At 44.9% G+C, this 21994-nt stretch overlaps 1 protein-coding gene across 1 annotated transcript in view; it reads right to left on the bottom strand.

The window, feature by feature from the left end:
- Window positions 1–515: 515 nt before the first annotated feature.
- Window positions 516–21994, bottom strand: part of LOC141060266 (uncharacterized) — a 30205-nt gene continuing 8726 nt past the window's right edge. Inside the window, exon 2 of the mRNA XM_073556489.1 lies at window positions 516–2522. Within this exon, the coding sequence (XP_073412590.1) occupies window positions 1117–2522 (1406 nt within the window). The 3' untranslated portion in view covers window positions 516–1116. The remainder of the gene's footprint in view (window positions 2523–21994) is intronic.

Genomic DNA, 21994 nt, shown 5'->3' with positions numbered 1-21994 from the left:
CAGTTGATCCGAGGATCACAACCTGGCTTCTCCAAACGTATCCATGGTTCAACGATAGTCAATGGAGCAGATCTGTATTCTTCCAACCGAGGCTGAAAACCCCTAGGTTGTTTCCTACCGAATGATAGATCTGAGTCCCTCGTGATGTAAAAACTATACGAAGTATATAGTTTTAAGTCTGGGGTCTGCCGATATGTGGCTAGTTTTCTGTTTCAGATAACATGATTTTAAATTTTTTTTTGTCCAGTCTCGCTTGAATATACGTCAATGTTAAATAGTCACCTGATGACGCCTTTGGTGAGGACAATGAAAGCAGTAGAAATAAGAGGCTTGGAGAGTGAGTGTGTTTACATCACCTCATCCTATATACTGAATTGTGGGGTATATGTTTTTTTTCTATTAGTCACCTTCTGACTAACCTTCAGGGGGTGAATTAAGGGTATAGTTTTCCATTTGGAATTAATAAAGTTTAGTTTTATCCTTTTTTCAGCAAACATGAGGAATGACAAGAGACAACCCATTTAAGAAAATTTAATTTTGGTTAAAACTATTCCAACATTATGAACATAAAAAAGGCTTCTCCCCTATGTGACGTTTCTGATGTTTATTAACAGCTGATTTCCAAGTAAAATATTGACTACATTAAGAAAATGAAAAAGGCTTCTCCCCTGTGTAACTGCTCTGATGTCTAACAAGAAGCGCTTTCCATTCAAAATATTTCCCACATTCTGAACAGGAAAAAGGCTTCTCCCCTGTGTAAGTTCTCTGTTGAGGTGGCTCAGTGTTAGTCCCTGGGTTCAACTCCTATCAAGGACAACATCTGCAAGGAGTTTGTATGTTCTCCCCATGTTTGCTTGGGTTTCGTCCCACATTCCAAAGACATACTGTTAGGGAATTTAATTTGTGAGCCCCATTGGGGACAGTGATGATAATGTGTGCAAACTGTAAAGGGCTGCGGAATAGGTTAGCGCTATATAAAAAGAAAGATTATTATTAGTAGTAAGATTCCATTTCTATTAATACATTTCCCACATTATGAACAGGAAAAATGGCTTCTCTGATGTGATCAAGATTTATTTTCCATTAAACATAAAGGAAGTTTCTCCCCTCTGTGAGTTATTTGGTGTGGAACAAGACTCCCTTTCTGGTTAAAAATTGTTCAACATTCTGAACATGAAAAAGGCTTCTCCCCTGGTGAGTTCTCTGGTGCCTAACACAATCTGATTTAGTGCAAAAACATTTCCCACATTCTGAACATGAAAAAGGCTTCTCCCCTGTGTGAGTTTTATGGTGATTAACCAAATCTGATTTCTGGTTAAAACATTTCCCACATTCTGAACAGGAAAAAGGCTTCTCCCTTGTGTGAGTTTTATGGTGATTAACCAATTGTGATTTCCAGTTAAAACATTTCCCACATTCTGAACAGGAAAAAGGCTTCTCCCCTGTGTGAGTTCTCTGGTGTCTAACAAAATGTGATTTAAGTGCAAAACATTTCCCACATTCTGAACAGGAAAAAGGCTTCTCCCCTGTGTGAGTTCTATGGTGATTAACCAAATCTGATTTCTGGATAAAACATTTCCCACATTCTGAACAGGAAAAAGGCTTCTCCCCTGTGTGAGTTCTATGGTGAGTAATCAGATCTGATTTCTGGTTAAAACATTTCCCACATTCTGAACAGGAAAAAGGCTTCTCCCCTGTGTGAGTTCTCTGGTGTCTAACAAAATGTGATTTAAGTGCAAAACATTTCCCACATTCTGAACAGGAAAAAAGCTTCTCCCCTGTGTGAGTTCTATGGTGATTAACCAAATCTGATTTCTGGATAAAACATTTCCCACATTCTGAACAGGAAAAAGGCTTCTCCCCTGTGTGAGTTCTATGGTGATTAATCAGATCTGATTTCCGGTTAAAACATTTTCCACATTCTGAACAGGAAAAAGGCTTCTCCCCTGTGTGAGTTCTCTGATGAGTAACAAAATGTGATTTCTGTATAAAACATTTCCCACATTCTGAACAGGAAAAAGGCTTCTCCCCTGTGTGAGTTCTATGGTGATTAACCAAATCTGATTTCAGCGTAAAACATTTCCCACATTCTGAACAGGAAAAAGGCTTCTCCCCTGTGTGAGTTCTATGGTGATTAACCAAATTTGATTTCAGTGTAAAACATTTCCCACATTCTGAACAGGAAAAAGGCTTCTCCCCTGTGTGAGTTCTATGGTGATTAACCAAATCTGATTTCCATGTAAAACATTTCCCACATTCTGAACATGAGAATGACTTTTTTGCTTTAGGAGCGGTTTGTTTTTTAATGCCTCTTTTGTGACATTGCTTTCCCTTATTACTCAGTAATGAATCAGAATATGGGACCTGTTTCATAGGATCAGATGACAGATCTTTGCTGTGAATGGATGATGATATATCTGGAGTAACAGCATTCACTTCAGTTGTATCTTGTAGGAGCTCAAGATCATCAGATTTAAAAATTGAAGATGTCAACTGTCCCTCTGATCTCCTGGTACAGTCATCTGCTAAGATAAAAAACAATTATTTATTAATAAAATATCCTTTAGTTTCATATTTTTGAACATTTCTACTTAAACTGTCCATAAAAATGGCAAGCTATGTAAAAAAACTTTAATTATTTACCAAGACAATGACTGTTCACAGTCTAATAGAAAACCTTGTTGGATGAACCAGTAGTGTGTGGTGTTCAACTGTTTGTATTCGATAATTGGGAGGCAGAATGAACAAAGAAACAAATCAATGTTATGTAGACGAAAATAATACCAATTCTCATCTCACAAAAAACAAGTCCCCACTCAGGTCCATCATCTGTCAATGGGAAAAACAGAGGTTCCCACACTATTAGTGGCTCAAAGGCTGTTGAAAAGCAACAAGGTTTCTATAAACCAATCCAGAAAAATCCGCTCTCACTTCGGAGTCTTGCAGTGTGCGCAAACAACATCTAGGATCCCTGTAATTAGCAATATTATAGTGAGAAGAACCCACTTAATTTTTGGTGTGTGTCTCCTGGAGCACAATCTGGGCACTATGTTCTGGGTAAGAAAATGGCAAATGTGTAATTTTCACTCCAACATCCACTGCATGTTAATTTCCGGAAAGTTGCTGTAGAGTCAAAATATTCACTCCTCCTACACACGTGGTCAAAATTGTTGGTACCCGTTGTTTAATGAAACCCACAATGGTCACAGAAATAACTTTAATCTGATAAAAGTAATAATTAAAAAATCTATGAAAATGAACAACTGAAAGTCAGACATTGCTTTTCAGCCATGCTTCCACAGAATTTAAAATAAATAAAACTCATGAAATAGGCCTGGACAGAAATGATGGTACCCTTAACTAAAATATTTTATTGCACAACCCTTGGAGGCAATTGTTGAAATAAAATGATTCCTGTAGCTGTCAATGAGACTTCTGCACCTCTCGACAGGTATTTTGGCCCACTCTTCAAGAGCAACTACTTCAGTTGTCTCGTGTTTGAAGGTTGCCTTTTCCAGACGGCATGTTCCAGCTCTTTCCAAAGATGCTCATTAGGATTTAGGTCAGGGCTCATAGAAGGCCACTTCAGAATAGTCCAATATTTTCCTCTTAGCCATTCTTGCATGTTTTTAGCTGTGTATTGTGTGTCATTATCCTGTATGACCTGCGACTGAGACCAAGCTATCTGACATTGGGCAGCACATTTCTCTCTAGAATCCCTTGATAGTCTTGAGATTTCATTGTACGATGGAGATTCTAGACACCCTGTGCCAGATGCAGCAAAGCAGCCCCATAACATAACAGAGCCTCCTCTATGTTTCACAGTAGGGACAGTGTTCTTTTTGTGATATGCTTCATTTTTCCATCTGAGAACATAGAGCTGACGTGCCTTGCCAGAAAGTTCCATTTTTGTCTCATCTGTCCATAGGACATTCTCCCAGAGGCTTTGTAGCTTGTCAACATGTAGTTTAGCAAATTCCAGTCTGATTTTTTTTCAACAATGGTGTCCACCTTGGTCGTCTCCCATGAAGTCCACTTTGGCTCATACAACGACGGATGGTGTGATCTGACACTGATGTTCCTTGAGCTTCAAGTTCACCTTTAATTTGTTTACAAGTTTTTCTGGGCTCTTTTGTTACCATTCATATTATCTGTCTCTTTGATTTGTCATCAATTTTCCTCCTGCGGCCACGTCCAGGGAGGTTGGGTACAGTCCTATGGATATTACATTTCTGAATAATATCTGCAACTTTAGTCACAGAAACATGAAGCTGCGTGGAGATTGTCTTATAACTTTTACCTGTAACATGTTTGTCTATAATTTTCCTTCTAATCTCCTGAGACATCTCTTTCCTTCGCTTCCTCTCGTCCATGTTGAGTGTGATACACACCATGTCACCACACAGCACAGTGAGTATCTGTAGCCTCTATACAGGCCGCTCACTGATTCCAGGATTGTAGACACCTGTGATGATAATTAGTGGACACACTGCGATTTACACATTCTGTGGAAGCATGGCTGAAAAGCAATGTCTGACTTTCATTTGTTCATTTTCATAGATTTTTTTATTTATTATTACTTTTGTCAGATTCAAGTTATTTCTGTGACCATTGTGGGTTTTTCTGTCATTAAACGAGGGGTACCAACAATTTTGACCCCGTGTGTAGAGATTATAACCATCAGTGAATTAATTTATAAAATGGAATCACTTTATGGGGATTTCTACTATTCTGGTTTTCTGTCATTTAGTTATATTAGGGCTTCTGCATATGGTGTGTCCAATCTCATCTGGGATCTGTTCCTGCTGTCCAGCTGGAGTAATCTGCTCCCTACTTCAGCCAATTGGAAAGTACCACACCCTACTAAAGCGCAAAGCACATGGCCGGAATCTGCCAGATACAGTGCTGTTCTCCTCTGGTTCAGTCCTCTGTGCTCAGCTTGTGGCTTGTGTATTTGTTTCCTGCTGTGACCGTGGCCCGTTTACTGACTACTCTTGTGTCTTCTGATTCTGTCCTTCTAGTTCTGACCCAGCTACCTGACTATTCTTCTCGCCATCTAACACCACAGAATAGCAGGTAACACCATGGTCCAAGCCTAGGGGTCCCAGTGTAAGTCCAGATTCCATGGAATGGTGTTAAAGGGCGATGAGCAAGGCAATCCTTGGGATATGGAAAGCAGAGAAGATAGAGCCAAGCATGTTCATGGTGGACATCTTTTGAGCTGCCAGGTGACCATGAACAGTGCTCCCAATACATTGTGTCTGCAAACTATTCCAGCTAGATCTGCATTCAAATAGCTAAATGGCGCTCCTTCCCTTCTGAACACTGCTATGTGCCCAGACAGTAGTGTACAACCGTATGTAGGGTATAGTGCGAAACTGGAAAATAATTTGTAAGATCCATTTGTTTTCTATTATCCTTTGTGAATAATTTACCACCACATAAAGTGACACACGTCAGATATTAATAATGGGGCCTGTTAGGAACACAAAACTGGCTGCAGGAAGAGGTTATATCAGAGGATTTTGGACACTACTGTAATCAAACACTGTGACTATAGACAATAACATCTACTGAAATGATCAAACTCCACAGTCTCCATCAGTAATAAATGAGCAGCTAGTGGTGAAACCTCTCTGGGGTAATTAGAGTATGGGGCTCGGTGACGTCACAATCTAAACTATCGTAAGGTCCAATATTTTCTGTCAGATGAGATTCATGGAGAAATATTACACATTTATAGAGAACTGTGTATAATAGTGCAGAGCTGAGATGTCTTAAAGGGAACCTGTCAGCAGGATTGTGCACAGTAACCTACAGACACTGTCAGGTCGGCGCCGTTGTACTGATTACATCGATACCTGGTGATGAAATCCGTCTTGTGGTTGTTGTGTAATCTGTATTTGTAGTTTTCAGTTAATGATATTCTCGTGCTCTGGGGCGGGGCTGTGGGCGGGGCTTTATGTGGTGCTCTGATTCCATATTCCTCTGTATTGGCTTATGACAGGTCGCTGATCCCTCACTGACCCGCCCCACATTATTACATAATGCATATAATAGCATTGATATTATTGCTGATTATGCCTATAATATTGTGGCTATTGTGAGGCTTAGAAAAAAAATTACATCCAGCAAAATGTCATCAGCGGCGCCAGCGCAGTAGCCTCAATCTCTTACTTATAGATGCTACTGCGCAGGCGCCACCATCGCCGGTGACATTTTGCTGGATGTAATACAGATTAATATGTAATCAGAGCACCACATAAAGCACATAATACCTTTCTTCAAGTGATTTTCTATCTTGTCAGCACATTCTACGTACGCTGTCATTTGGCTTTATAGTTACAGATCTGGGCAGGTAACGGTCAGCGTCTCCTAATGTGAAGGAGAGAATGGCTAATGAAATCAATTATTAACCCTTATATAAGTCACTTCAGATATGTTGTACCAAGATGGCGTCTGTGTCTTCAGACAACACCCTGGAAGGAATCCTTGGAATGCAGAAGCTGAGATACTGGATACCATATATGGAAGTGAAGGTGAATGGACCTATCATAGACTGACAGTGGTTACTCAGGAGATTGTGTGACACCCATTTCCTGTCTCTCTGTCTTGAGAATAAACTTCAGTTGTGTGCAAGCCTTTGCTGAGAAAGGAGTAGACATCTAACTGTGTGTTCGGTGTGACTCTTTAAGCGCACACTTGGCCTATATTGGGTCAGTACAAGCAATCATATAGATCTTGCTTTAAGGGATCACCCTCACACTAATCCCAGGGAGTAGGTGGATCCTCCAGATTGTAAGTTCTATAGAAAAGGGCTTTCACTGCCCAAAGTCATTTGAACATTTTTGGTTGGAGGAGAATGTTGTGGTCTAGAGGCAAAATGGTGATCATGGTAATACAGCCGGACTACACCACCGATAAAGCAGCCACAGCCGGTGACTGAGAGGAATCTGTGACTTCTCTGCATTTAGTGGTTACTACTCACCTGGGTAGTCATATGTGGGAATCTCCTCTTTACACCACTCATCACCCCTCACATATGTCTCTGTAGTATTAATATGGGTCAGATCTTCACCCTGAAACAAATATTGTAAAAGTCACCGACAGATGGAGAAGTCCCATCTATGATCAGCTCTAATCCTGCCATCTCCACCGCTCTCATTACACAAGTATAAAACATATAATACTGGTGGATAAAACAAGACTGAGCACAAGACCTTCACAGCCGTCTACACATCATAGGGGAGATCTCCTGACACCTTCTCTCCATCTACCTGATGATCCTGAGGAGCACTGGGATCTTCTTGGTTACAGTCCTGTGGAAGAAGAGGACGGGGACATCTCTCTGGTGTTGTCCTCTTACTGGATAGATCTGGAGGAAACACATACAGGGACTGAATTCATTCTCTACATACAGATAATTATAGGCCGTGTGTATTTAGTCCTGTCTATTACCTGGTGATGTGAGGGGCTGGGGAACCTCCATTATGACGTTCTTGTACAGATCTCTGTGTCCTTCTAAATACTCCCACTCCTCCATGGAGAAATAGACAGCGACATCCTGACACCTTATAGGAACCTGACACATACAATGATACCGTCATCCCCCGATCCCTTCATAGTGTTACTGTATAATGTCCCAGCATTCCCAGCAGTGTCACCTCTCCAGTCAGCAGCTCAATCATCTTGTAGATGAGTTCTAGGATCTTCTGGTCATTGATGTCCTCATGGATCAGGGGGTGAGGTGGAGGCACTGTGATTGGGCTCAGGGGTCTGCCACATCCCTCAGATACAGGGTCCTGACAGCGACCACTAGAGGTCTTCTTCACCACTGTGTAATCCTGGTTATGGAGAGACACATTAATAAATCTCACTACAGACATTCCCAGAGTCCTCACCTCTCCAGTTCTGTCCATCTGTTATTCCCATAGATAAGAATGATGTAATGTGACGTCATCAGAATCTCTCACCTCTCCAGTGAGACGGAAGAGGATCTCTAGGGTGAGGTGTAACATCCTCTCCGCCATCTTGTCTCTGTCCATATCCATCCTTGATGGGTAAATCAGGAAAATTTTCTTTTGTAGAAGATCTTCACTGAGAGGATCCGATATTGTAGAGACCTGAATGAGAAGAAGATGATCCGATGTAACATCATAAGAATCCTGTGTAATAATACAATTACTGGAGATAATAAGGGAAACATATGAGGAGATTTATTATCTTACAGGGTTTAGTTTTCTTCCCTGACATCTACTAATAAAACCTATATATTTAGGCCACAGACAACAAGCAGTTTCCTCCTCGGAGTCGGCAGCTGAACACGTTCCTCATAGACTCATCTTCCATAACGCTAATTCTCGTCTCATTACCGACCCTGGAATCGGCATTAGCAATACTGCAGGAGATATTCATTACACGCGACATGAGAAATAACTCCTTCATGATGAGGACGACATCTTCATCTCCTACTACGGCTCTAGAGACAGATGTGGCCAGAGTCGGTCACTGCCTCCATCCCCACCGGCCGTCTATATGAAGGTTTCCCGTCTTCCCCGCACTGGAATCTTCTATCCCGTTAGATCTCAGCTCTGAGTCACACACAGAAGTTTGAGGCTTTTAGAAAAGATTTTTAGTTTCCACAATCACAACGGACAGAAATGATCTGATCCCAAAGTCTCCATGTACAGTGATTTATGGGGATTATTTCTGGCCTTAGGCTTTCCCATATTACAGGAAAAACTCCAGAAAAAGCCGATATTAAAATGTTTCCAGAGAAAAATTGGCTCCAACAATTCTTGTAAGAAGAAAAAAAATATGCAAAAAGCAGAAGACACATTTTATAAATTTTAACATGTTAAACATTTATTAAAAAGAAATTAATCTTTTTGTGCCCCAGGACATAGATGAACACCGCAGGGACGGCACAGATGAGGCTGCAACAAAAACCCTGACAGTTTTACCACTTGCTGCTGTGAAAAGCAAACATGGCATCTAAGCAGGTGTGACAGAGTTTGGCTGAATGCCCCCCGCCTCCAAGTACTCGATAGTATGGGGCGGCCTAGTTACTGCGATACTTACATGCCTAATAATGGTGTCTGGGCTGCAATGTATGAAGGTCTATTAGGCCGGGCCAGAGGCAGCGTCCAATAAGTTACCTTATAACGCCCCCATACACATTAGACTAAAGTTCCATGAAAGCACTGATTTCGGGGGGTTTGGCCGACCATATAATGTATTTGGGGGCCTCCCGACAGATGATGTCAGGGCAGAGTAGGATCTGGCATCCTGAATTTCAGAGGATAATCCGTTTGTTCTTCCTGTAGATAATCCTCCTCTAGAGGAGTCTGGAGGCGACTCTCTCATACAGACCACAGGAAAGCTGGAATATTTGTGTGTATGGGGGAGTCGGGAGAGATCGCCGTCTGCCAAATGACCGATCAGCCAACTCTGATCTCATGTGTGTGGGGCCGTTAGTATTACACTGACAGGCAGTGATGATACACGGCACTACAGTAGTACAGGGCATCACCGGAGCCATCAGAGGCTTGTATGTTGTACGATCGCACTAAAAAAGGTTTAAAGGGGGAAAATATATCAGTTTCAGCAACAAAAAATATCTGTCACTATATGGAAAGCAGAGTCACTGCACAATGTTAGTTACGTCACGTCCATAACTACTTTATTATACTCTATTATCCTGTACACAGTGGAGTAGATAGAAATCACAGATCCCACAGCAATAGCTGGAATTGGACCCTCCAACGTAAAGAAAAAAAAATCTCTCTATCTATATACACTGCTCAAAAAAATAAAGGGAACACTTAAACAACAGAATATAACTCAAAGTAAATCAAACTTCTGTGACATCAAACTGTCCACTTAGGAAGCAACACTGAATGACAATCAATTTCACATGCTGTTGTGCAAATGGAATAGAGAACAGATGGAAATTATTGGCAATTATCAAGACACCCTCAATAAAGGAGTGGTTCTGCAGGTGGGGACCACAGACCACATCTCAGTACCAATGCGTCTGGCTGATGTTTTGGTCACTTTTGAATGTTGGTTGTGCTTTCACACTCATGGTAACATGAGACGGACTCTACAACCCACACAAGTGGCTCAGGTAGTGCAGCTCATCCAGGATGGCACATCAATGCAAGCTGTGGCAAGAAAGTTTGCTGTGTCTGTCAGCGTAGTGTCCAGAGGCTGGAGGCACTACTAGGAGACAGGCCAGTACACCAGGAGATGTGGAGGGGGTCGTATGAAGGCATCAACCCAGCAGCAGGACCGCTACCTCCACCTTTAAGCAAGGAGGAACAGGAGGAACACTGCCAGAGCCCTGCAAAATGATCTCCAGCAGGCCACAAATGTGCATGTGTCTGCACAAACAGTTAGAAACTGACTCCATTAGGATGGTCTGAGGGCCCGACGTCCACAGATGGGGGTTGTGCTCACAGCCCAACACCGTACAGGACGCTTGGCATTTGTCACAGAACACCGGGATTGGCAAATTCACCACTGGCGCCCTGTGCTCTTCACAGATGGAAGCAGGTTCACACTGAGCACATGTGACAGACGTGACAGAGTCTGGAGACGCCGTGGAGAGCGATCTGCTGCCTGCAACATCCTTCAGCATGACCGGTTTGACAGTGGTCAGTAATGGTGCGGGGTGGCATTTCTTTGGAGGCCACACGATGTTGGGCTGTGAGCACAACCCCCATGGAGACACAATTGTGCCTTTACCTGGAGATAAATTCCCAGTGGGGGCAATTTCCAAAATGCAATAACTTAAGTGGGGAATTCAGCTCTTTTCACACTTAAGGGATCTGTATATGGAGTCTACAGACTACAGTGGGGGAAATAAGGATTTGTTACGCTGCCAATTTTGGGGCTAAAGTCACATTTTTGTGAGGAAATAAAGTAAAATTGTCATTTTTTCCTTCCACATTGCTTATATTCCTGTCACACTATCCGAATTCAGATATTGTCCTGTCAGAAAGGAGAATACAGGGAGCGAAAGGGTTAATAGGACTCACAGGAGGAACCGGCCCAGAAAGCAGAAGATCCAGGAGTGTCCGCCACATATATGACTGCTCTGTGCACAGGACCTGTGATGAGGTCACAGGAGGGGAGGAGTCAGGGGTCACATGATCAGGGGCCTCAGTGTGTGCAGGACTCAGTGTGCTGGAGCGCTCCCGATAATCAGCTGCGTGTGTCGCGCTGTGTGATAGTCACAGCACCTGCATGGAGAGCGACACATGCAGCTGATTATCGGGAGCGCTCCAGGGATCCGGGGTCCCGATGCAGCTATTCGGTAAGTGATATTAGCCAATAACAACTTCTCCGACGATATTCGCTCATCTCTAGTAATAACAGCTCAAAGACATTCACCAAACTTTTCATTAAGTTTAATAGCAAGACCCTATTAAATATTGAGCACCAGCGGGATGAAGCATTGACAGCGGCATGTAAAAGTGTGGGCGCCACGGGTCATAATGACCGTTATTGTGAGCAGTAGTAAGATGAAGATGAAATGATCTCTAAAAGGCCGAACCTCTAAGATCACACATGGCCTTTGTATTTTAGAGAAAAATAATAATACAAAAAAATATATATAGACTTTTTTACAATTTCATAATTGCAAAAAGGAAAAAGGGGCGATGCAAAACTTTGGGCACCTTTAGAGATTTGTGTACTGAGATAATTTTGATCAAGATTTCACACCTTAATTAGCTTGTTAGGGTTATGGTGAGATCACATGGTGACCAGGACCTACAGTCTGAGGAAAGGGCTAAAAAACCTTCACTAGACCCCTGTACAGCTGTATAATGAGGCCCAGGCTTTATAGTGAAGGGACAGGAGTGAGGGCCTGATCCCAGGAGCTACAGTCTGAGGAAAGGGCTAAAAAGCCTTCACTAGACCCCTGTACAGCTGTATAATGAGGCTCAGGCTTTATAGTGAAGGGACAGGAGTGAGGACCTGTGCCCAGGAGCTACAGTCTGAGGAAAGGGCTAAAAAGCCTTCACTAGACCCCTGTACAGCTGTATAATGAGGCCCAGGCTTTATAGTGAAGGGACAGGAGTGAGGGCCTGTGCCCAGGAGCTACAGTCTGAGGAAAGGGCTAAAAAGCCTTCACTAGACCCCTGTACAGCTGTATAATGAGGCCCAGGCTTTATAGTGAAGGGACAGGAGTGAGGGCCTGTGCCCAGGAGCTACAGTCTGAGGAAAGGGCTAAAAAGCCTTCACTAGACCCCTGTACAGCTGTATAATGAGGCCCAGGCTTTATAGTGAAGGGACAGGAGTGAGGGCCTGATCCCAGGAGCTACAGTCTGAGGAAAGGGCTAAAAAGCCTTCACTAGACCCCTGTACAGCTGTATAATGAGGCTCAGGCTTTATAGTGAAGGGACAGGAGTGAGGACCTGTGCCCAGGAGCTACAGTCTGAGGAAAGGGCTAAAAAGCCTTCACTAGACCCCTGTACAGCTGTATAATGAGGCCCAGGCTTTATAGTGAAGGGACAGGAGTGAGGGCCTGTGCCCAGGAGATACAGTCTGAGGAAAGGGCTGAAAAGCCTTCACTAGACCCCTGTACAGCTGTATAATGAGGCCCAGGCTTTATAGTGAAGGGACAGGAGTGAGGGCCTGTTCCCAGGAGCTACAGTCTGAGGAAAGGGCTAAAAAGCCTTCACTAGACCCCTGTACAGCTGTATAATGAGGCCCAGGCTTTATAGTGAAGGGACAGGAGTGAGGGCCTGATCCCAGGAGCTACAGTCTGAGGAAAGGGCTAAAAAGCCTTCACTAGACCCCTGTACAGCTGTATAATGAGGCTCAGGCTTTATAGTGAAGGGACAGGAGTGAGGACCTGTGCCCAGGAGCTACAGTCTGAGGAAAGGGCTAAAAAGCCTTCACTAGACCCCTGTACAGCTGTATAATGAGGCCCAGGCTTTATAGTGAAGGGACAGGAGTGAGGGCCTGTGCCCAGGAGCTACAGTCTGAGGAAAGGGCTAAAAAGCCTTCACTAGACCCCTGTACAGCTGTATAATGAGGCCCAGGCTTTATAGTGAAGGGACAGGAGTGAGGGCCTGTGCCCAGGAGCTACAGTCTGAGGAAAGGGCTAAAAAGCCTTCACTAGACCCCTGTACAGCTGTATAATGAGGCCCAGGCTTTATAGTGAAGGGACAGGAGTGAGGGCCTGATCCCAGGAGCTACAGTCTGAGGAAAGGGCTAAAAAGCCTTCACTAGACCCCTGTACAGCTGTATAATGAGGCTCAGGCTTTATAGTGAAGGGACAGGAGTGAGGACCTGTGCCCAGGAGCTACAGTCTGAGGAAAGGGCTAAAAAGCCTTCACTAGACCCCTGTACAGCTGTATAATGAGGCCCAGGCTTTATAGTGAAGGGACAGGAGTGAGGGCCTGTGCCCAGGAGATACAGTCTGAGGAAAGGGCTGAAAAGCCTTCACTAGACCCCTGTACAGCTGTATAATGAGGCCCAGGCTTTATAGTGAAGGGACAGGAGTGAGGGCCTGTTCCCAGGAGCTACAGTCTGAGGAAAGGGCTAAAAAGCCTTCACTAGACCCCTGTACAGCTGTATAATGAGGCCCAGGCTTTACAGTGAAGGGACAGGAGTGAGGGCCTGATCCCAGGAGCTACAGTCTGAGGAAAGGGCTAAAAAGCCTTCACTAGACCCCTGTACAGCTGTATAATGAGGCTCAGGCTTTATAGTGAAGGGACAGGAGTGAGGACCTGTGCCCAGGAGCTACAGTCTGAGGAAAGGGCTAAAAAGCCTTCACTAGACCCCTGTACAGCTGTATAATGAGGCCCAGGCTTTATAGTGAAGGGACAGGAGTGAGGGCCTGTGCCCAGGAGATACAGTCTGAGGAAAGGGCTGAAAAGCCTTCACTAGACCCCTGTACAGCTGTATAATGAGGCCCAGGCTTTATAGTGAAGGGACAGGAGTGAGGGCCTGTGCCCAGGAGCTACAGTCTGAGGAAAGGGCTAAAAAGCCTTCACTAGACCCCTGTACAGCTGTATAATGAGGCCCAGGCTTTATAGTGAAGGGACAGGAGTGAGGGCCTGTGCCCAGGAGCTACAGTCTGAGGAAAGGGCTAAAAAGCCTTCACTAGACCCCTGTACAGCTGTATAATGAGGCCCAGGCTCTATAGTGAAGGGACAGGAGTGAGGGCCTGATCCCAGGAGCTACAGTCTGAGGAAAGGGCTAAAAAGCCTTCACTAGACCCCTGTACAGCTGTATAATGAGGCCCAGGCTTTATAGTGAAGGGACAGGAGTGAGGGCCTGTGCCCAGGAGCTACAGTCTGAGGAAAGGGCTAAAAAGCCTTCACTAGACCCCTGTACAGCTGTATAATGAGGCCCAGGCTTTATAGTGAAGGGACAGGAGTGAGGGCCTGTGCCCAGGAGCTACAGTCTGAGGAAAGGGCTAAAAAGCCTTCACTAGACCCCTGTACAGCTGTATAATGAGGCCCAGGCTCTATAGTGAAGGGACAGGAGTGAGGGCCTGATCCCAGGAGCTACAGTCTGAGGAAAGGGCTAAAAAGCCTTCACTAGACCCCTGTACAGCTGTATAATGAGGCCCAGGCTTTATAGTGAAGGGACAGGAGTGAGTGCCTGATCCCAGGAGCTACAGACTGAGGAAAGGGCTAAAAAACCTTCACTAGACCCCTGTACAGGTGTATAATGAGGCCCAGGCTTTATAGTGAAGGGACAGGAGTGAGGGCCTGTGCCCAGGAGCTACAGTCTGAGGAAAGGGCTAAAAAGCCTTCACTAGACCCCTGTACAGCTGGATAATGAGGCCCAGGCTTTATAGTGAAGGGACAGGAGTGAGGGCCTGTGCCCAGGAGCTACAGTCTGAGGAAAGGGCTAAAAAGCCTTCACTAGACCCCTGTACAGCTGGATAATGAGGCCCAGGCTTTATAGTGAAGGGACAGGAGTGAGGGCCTGTGCCCAGGAGCTACAGTCTGAGGAAAGAGCTAAAAAGCCTTCACTAGACCCCTGTACAGCTGTATAATGCGGCCCAGGCTTTATAGTGAAGGGAGAGGAGTGAGGGCCTGTTCCCAGGAGCTACAGTCTGAGGAAAGGGCTGAAAAGCCTTCACTAGACCCCTGTACAGCTGTATAATGAGGCCCAGGCTTTATAGTGAAGGGACAGGAGTGAGGGCCTGTTCCCAGGAGCTACAGTCTGAGGAAAGAGCTAAAAAGCCTTCACTAGACCCCTGTACAGCTGTATAATGAGGCCCAGGCTTTATAGTGAAGGGACAGGAGTGAGGGCCTGATCCCAGGAGCTACAGACTGAGGAAAGGGCTAAAAAGCCTTCACTAGACCCCTGTACAGGTGTATAATGAGGCCCAGGCTTTATAGTGAAGGGACAGGAGTGAGGTCCTGTGCCCAGGAGCTACAGTCTGAGGAAAGGGCTAAAAAGCCTTCACTAGACCCCTGTACAGCTGTATAATGAGGCCCAGGCTTTATAGTGAAGGGACAGGAGTGAGGGCCTGTGCCCAGGAGCTACAGTCTGAGGAAAGAGCTAAAAAGCCTTCACTAGACTCCTGTACAGCTGTATAATGAGGCCCAGGCTTTATAGTGAAGAGACAGGAGTGAGGGCCTGTGCCCTGGAGCTACAGTCTGAGGAAAGGGCTAAAAAGCCTTCACTAGACCCCTGTACAGCTGTATAATGAGGCCCAGGCTTTATAGTGAAGGGACAGGAGTGAGGGCCTGTTCCCAGGAGCTACAGTCTGAGGAAAGGGCTAAAAAGCCTTCACTAGACCCCTGTACAGCTGTATAATGAGGCCCAGGCTTTATAGTGAAGGGACAGGAGTGAGGGCTTGTGCCCAGGAGCTACAGTCTGAGGAAAGGGCTAAAAAGCCTTCACTAGACCCCTGTACAGCTGTATAATGAGGCCCAGGCTTTATAGTGAAGGGACAGGAGTGAGGGCCTGTGCCCAGGAGCTACAGTCTGAGGAAAGGGCTAAAAAGCCTTCACTAGACCCCTGTACAGCTGTATAATGAGGCCCAGGCTCTATAGTGAAGGGAAAAGAGTGAGGGCCTGTACCCAGGAACTACAGTCTGAGGAAAGGGCTAAAAAGCCTTCACTAGACCCCTGTACAGCTGTATAATGAGGCCCAGCCTTTATAGTGAAGGGACAGGAGTGAGGGCCTGTGCCCAGGAGCTACAGTCTGAGGAAAGGGCTAAAAAGCCTTCACTAGACCCCTGTACAGCTGTATAATGAGGCCCAGGCTTTATAGTGAAGGGACAGGAGTGAGGGCCTGATCCCAGGAGCTACAGTCTGAGGAAAGGGCTAAAAAGCCTTCACTAGACCCCTGTACAGCTGTATAATGAGGCCCAGGCTTTATAGTGAAGGGACAGGAGTGAGGGCCTGTGCCCAGGAGCTACAGTCTGAGGAAAGGGCTAAAAAGCCTTCACTAGACCCCTGTACAGCTGTATAATGAGGCCCAGGCTTTATAGTGAAGGGACAGGAGGGAGACAAGTGGGGAAAGGAGCCAGAAGAGCCGGACTGCCCATCACTAACCTGCAGAGCCGCACTCCACATATATGGCTGCTTTGTGCACAGGACCTGTGATGAGGTCACAGGAGGGGAGGAGTCAGGGGTCACATGATCTCCGGAGTGCAGACCACCATGGAGCCTTCTCCTCAGTCAGTGACATTCCCGCCATTATTCTACTGGCACAATTACTCCGCGCCGCCTTCTCTACACAGTGTTATGTGTGGAATGTAACGTGTGATTTCTCTGGAGGGAAATAGACCCCACACATGAGGGAATTCTCACCAGTTACTGGCCGTCTACTATATGGCGGCATTTGATTGTGCTATCGACTCCACACCAGGGGCTAAAATGCCCAAATCTCTAATGTAACCGCTATAAGAGAAGATATAACAAATTTCCCCTAAACTCACACAGCGGAGGAGGCCTCACTTGGAGCAATGTGACTCGCGCACAGAAAATCTATTCCCGGTTCTGTGATAAGTTATCGGCCGACAGGAAGAAGAAAGGTCTGAATTACAGCCCAGACTGGAGGAGAAACTGCAGGAGTTAGAATTGGCCAATCAGCGCTCTTCACCCCTATACTTATCTACACAAATACAAGATATGAAATGACAATTAGACGCCATTCTCACCACCAGAACGGAGAGGCGCTAACTTGGAGTAAAGCCGCGTTTTATCACCATGCCAATAAGCCTAATAAGATGCCGCTCGTAAGCTCAGAATGAGAGAGTCACTGCATATAATCTCCTCTATAAAAGACCCTAAGGGTCAGACCTCAGCCCACCCCAATGTCATGTATAGCACTTATAATGAATACCCCCAGAGTTTGTATTCGCCCCCACAATCACCCCCCTCACTACTGGAGTCATTCCTTCACACACTACATCTACCTAACCTGACTGAGTCCGCGGCACAACAACTCCATTTACACATCTCTGAGGAGGAAATAGTTTCATCAATCAAAAAACTAAAAAGAGGAAAGGCCCCGGGGCCGGATGGTCTTACAGCAATATATTATAAAAAATGCGGCGATGTGCTGACACCACATATAAAAACCTCTGTAATTCACTACTAAATGGCTCACAGCTGCCCCCTGAGTTCTACGTGGCGCATGTAACCATAATCCCTAATCCTAAGAAAGATCATCTCACCACAAATTATAGACCTATATCCCTCTTATACATTGACTTCAGAATCTTTACATCCATTGTGACTGACAGGATCATTAAAATCCTCCCTCACCTCATCCATCGGGATCAGGTTGGTTTTATACCAGCGCGACAGGCCCCAGATAATATTAGGAGAGCGTTAAATATTATTCATACAACTAACCTACAGCGAAAGCGACTTCTCCTGCTTGCATTAGATATTGAGAGGGCTTTCGATTCGGTGTCCTGGACATATCTCTTTACGGTTCTATCGGAAGTCGGATTCTCCCCTAAACTTATAAAGTGCCTCCAATTGTTATATGACAGCCCTATCGCTTATGTAAAACTCCCGTCACCACATCCCCCTCCAATTAATATTCAGAGGGTACCAGGCAGGGCTGTCCTCTATCTCCGGATCTTTTTGCACTTGCAATGGAACCCATTGTGGAAGCAATAAGGAGAGATCAGAATATCCTGGGCCCTGAGAATATGGGAGACCAATATAAAGTCAGCCTCTTTGCGGATGATCTCCTGCTAACATTAATAAGTCCCCACACTACACTCCCTCACTTGTTTTCTCTCCTTCACGAATTTGAGAAGATTTCAGGGTTTAAGATTAACATTGATAAATCCGAAGCATTATTTGTAAATTTTCCTAAGAGCAAACTAATATAGCCTCCCATTTTGGGTTTATACACAAAGAACATTATCTAACATATCTGGGTATCAACTTAACAGCCAACAGGTCACCTCTGTTTAGGAGGAATTACACTCCACAGATCCAAAACTTCCAGAGAGACCTCGATAGATGGACTTCCTCAGAGTTACCCTGGCCCGGCAGAATACATGCATTAAAAATGGTGTCACTGCCTCGCTTCTTATATCTATTTAGGTCCCTCCCAATTATGGTACCAGCCAGAACGTTCCCTCATTTACACTCTACGATGTCTATGTTTCTTTGGCTAGGAAAACAACCCAGAATTGTGCAAAAACTTATGTTCCATCACAGAAAAGAAGGGGGTTTATCCCTCCCTAATTTTACACTTTATTACAAGTCGGCACAGATTGCTCCATTAATAAGTGCGTGTTCATATCCCAATAGTCCGAGATGGGTTATTCTGGAATCATTTCTCTCCAAACCATTCTCTTTATCAGGCCTAATGTGGACCACAGACCGACTTCCACGGGGGTTAATGAATGTGGCTCCTTTTACAGAAATACATGCAACCACAGCTCCGGTTCTGAGTATCGGTGGCAGTGCCGGGTGTTGATGCGAGAGACTCGTGCGAGATTCTCACATCACACACAGTAGTGTGATCCTGACCTTACATGTCTACTCTTCTCAGTAAAGGCTTGCACAAAACTCAAGTTTATTCTCAAAAGAAACGAAATAGCCATTCTCTCCATCACATTAGGAGACGCTGACCGTTACCTGCCCAGATCTGTAACTATAAAGCCAAATGACAGCGTACGTAGAATGTGCTGACAAGATAGAAAATCACTTGGAGAAAAATCTTATGCTGGGCCTGTAAGAGAAAGCGGAGGGTGATGATGCTGTTGGCTTCCTAGATCCCTGAGATCTTATCGGATGAATCTTCTCTCCCTTCTGTGCTGCTGAATGTCTCATGGTCCCTACAAGACCAGGTCCAGTGTTTCTGGCCAAACTTCCCTTTTATGAGCGACAACAGTAAATGTGCAGTGAGGCCAAGTGTGAATTTCTGTCCAATAGCAGCAGAGTTTCCCTTTATCCTGACTTTTCCATTTGTATTAAAACCAACTAACTTCAGGAGGATTGTGATAATCTCCAGGACAAACATTCCACCTGTGCCATGATAGATCTCTAAGCTGTGCGTGGCTGATGGCTGTAATATACATTTATTCCCGCCTGCAGATGTGTTGGCTCCAGCCCTGGTGTCATGAATTCTCTCCACGTCATACATTACATTGTTTCTGATCCTAAGGAATTCAGATTACTGCACAATCTCTCCTGAAATGGGGAGCAATATTATTTTCTCTAATCTTCTGCTCAGGATCCATAGTAGCTCCAATGGTCCACCATAAATGAGGGCAACTCTGGTTTACTGTTGTGTAATCTGTATTTGTAGTTTTCAGTTAATGAGATTCTCATGCTCTGGGGCGGGGCTGTGGGTGGGGCTGTGGGCGGGGCTTTATGTGGTGCTCTGATTACATATTCCTCTGTATTGGCTTATGACAGGTCGCTGACCCCTCACTGACCTGCCCCCCATTATTACATAATACATATAATAGCATTGATATTATTGGTGATAATGCCTATAATATTGTGGCTATTGTGAGGCTTAGAAAAAAATTACATCCAGCAAAATGTCACCGGCGATGGCGGCGCCTGCGCAGTAGCCTCTATATCAACTATATCAATTTTTTTTGTTAGGAAGTTATAAGGGTTAAAAGTTAAACAGCGATTTCTCATTTTTACAAACAAATTTACAAAACCATTTTTTAGGGTCCACCTCACATTTGAAGTGAGTTTGGGGGATCAATATGACAGAAAATACCCAAAAGTGACACTATTCTAAAAACTGCACCCCTCCAGGTGCTCAAAACCACAATCAAGAAGTTTATTAACCCTTCAGGTGCTTCACAGGAATGAATGGAATGTGGAAGGAAAAAATAAACATTTACTTTTCTTTCACAAAAATTTTCCTTTACACCTAATTTTTTTTTTACTTTCACAAGAGAAACAGGAGAAAATGGATGATACATTTTGTTTTGCAAATTCTCATTTTTTTTTACTGTAAAATATGCTGGAATAATTAGCGGTTGCCATGTCGCATTTGCAGAGCCCCTGATGTCCCTAAACAGTGGAAACCGCCAACAAGTGACCCCATTTTGGAAACTAGACCCCTTAGGGAACTTATCCAGATGTGTATTGAGCACCTTGAACCCACAGGTGCTTCACAGAAGTTCATAATGTAGAGCCGTGGAAATAAAAAGGGAAACCACTGTTTGGTCGCATGGCAGAGCTTGAAAGGGAAGGAGCGCCATATTGGAATTGTTTGTGGGTGACGTCACATTGTCAGAGACAATGACGTGTCTAAACAGTGAAGTGACCCCATTTTGGAAACTAAACCCCCCAAGGAACTTATCTAGATGTGTGATGGGCACTTTGAATCCCCAAGTGCTTCACAGAAGTTAGTTACATAGAGTTGTGAAAATAAAAAATCATATTTTTTCGACAAAAAATTAACTTTTCAACCTCAAATGTTTTTTCCAAAGGGTAACAGGAGAAATTGCACCCAAAAAGTTGTTTTGCAATTTGTCCTGAGTATTCTGACACCCCATATGTGGGGGTAATCCACTGTTTGGGTGCATGGCAGAGCTCGGAAGGGAGTGAGCGCCATATTGGAGAGCAGATTTTGCTGGAAGTGTTTGTGGGTGACATGTCACATTGTCAGAGCCCCTGAGGTGCCAGAACAGCATAAGCCCCCAAAAGTGACTGCATTTTACCAAATACTTCCCTGAATGAATTCTTCTAGTGGTGCAGTGAGCATACTGACCCCACCGCTGTTCCATAGAAAATTATACCATTGGGCAGTGAAGAAAAAATTACTGTATTTTTCGGACCATAAGATGCACCCCAAATTTTCAAAACGAGAATAGGGGAAAAAAGTGCCAAATGGGGGTCCGTCTTACAGTCTGAATTCAGCTTACCGGGGGGGATCAGCACAGGTGCAAGAGTGATCACAGAGGTTGTTCGGTGGTCTATGCTGGTGCAGTGGCCTCCGGAAAATCCCATCCCAGGCTGGTGCGGCAGCGGTGCTCTGTGCTGGGGTGGCGGCAGCGCTCTATGCTGGTGCGGCAGCGCTCTACCTGCGACAGTGGCAGCACTCTGTGCTGGGGCGGCGGCGCCATTTTGTCAAAGCGGAGGCCTCTGCAGCTCCATTGCTGCGATGCGGTGGCTTCTGGGAAAATGGCAGCTGGGGGCGGTGCATGCTCAGATTCAGATCTCGGCAACGAGATCTTGGGGCGAGATCTGAATTTGAGCATGAGCCGCCCACAGCGGCCATTTTTCTGGAGACCACCGCATCGCAGCAATGGAGCTGCAGGGGCCTCTGGGCTTTGACAAAATGCTGGCGGAGCCCTCCACGCAGCACAGAGCGCCGCTGCATCATTTGTAAGTATATTCCTACTATAAGACACACCCCTATTTTCCCCAAAAAATATTTGGGAAAAAGTGCGTCTTATAGTCCGAATAATATGGTACATTTCATAGAATCATAGAATCGTAGAGTTGGAAGGGACCTCCTGGGCCATCTGGTCCAACCCCCTGCTCAAAGCAGGATTCGCTAAATC

Source organism: Dendrobates tinctorius, unplaced genomic scaffold (assembly GCF_039654945.1).
Source record: "Dendrobates tinctorius isolate UK_male_01 unplaced genomic scaffold, ASM3965494v1 ptg000233l, whole genome shotgun sequence".
Lineage (NCBI taxonomy): Eukaryota > Metazoa > Chordata > Amphibia > Anura > Dendrobatidae > Dendrobates > Dendrobates tinctorius.
Note: the sequence above shows the minus strand (reverse complement) of the source record. Positions and strands in the feature narration are given on the sequence as shown.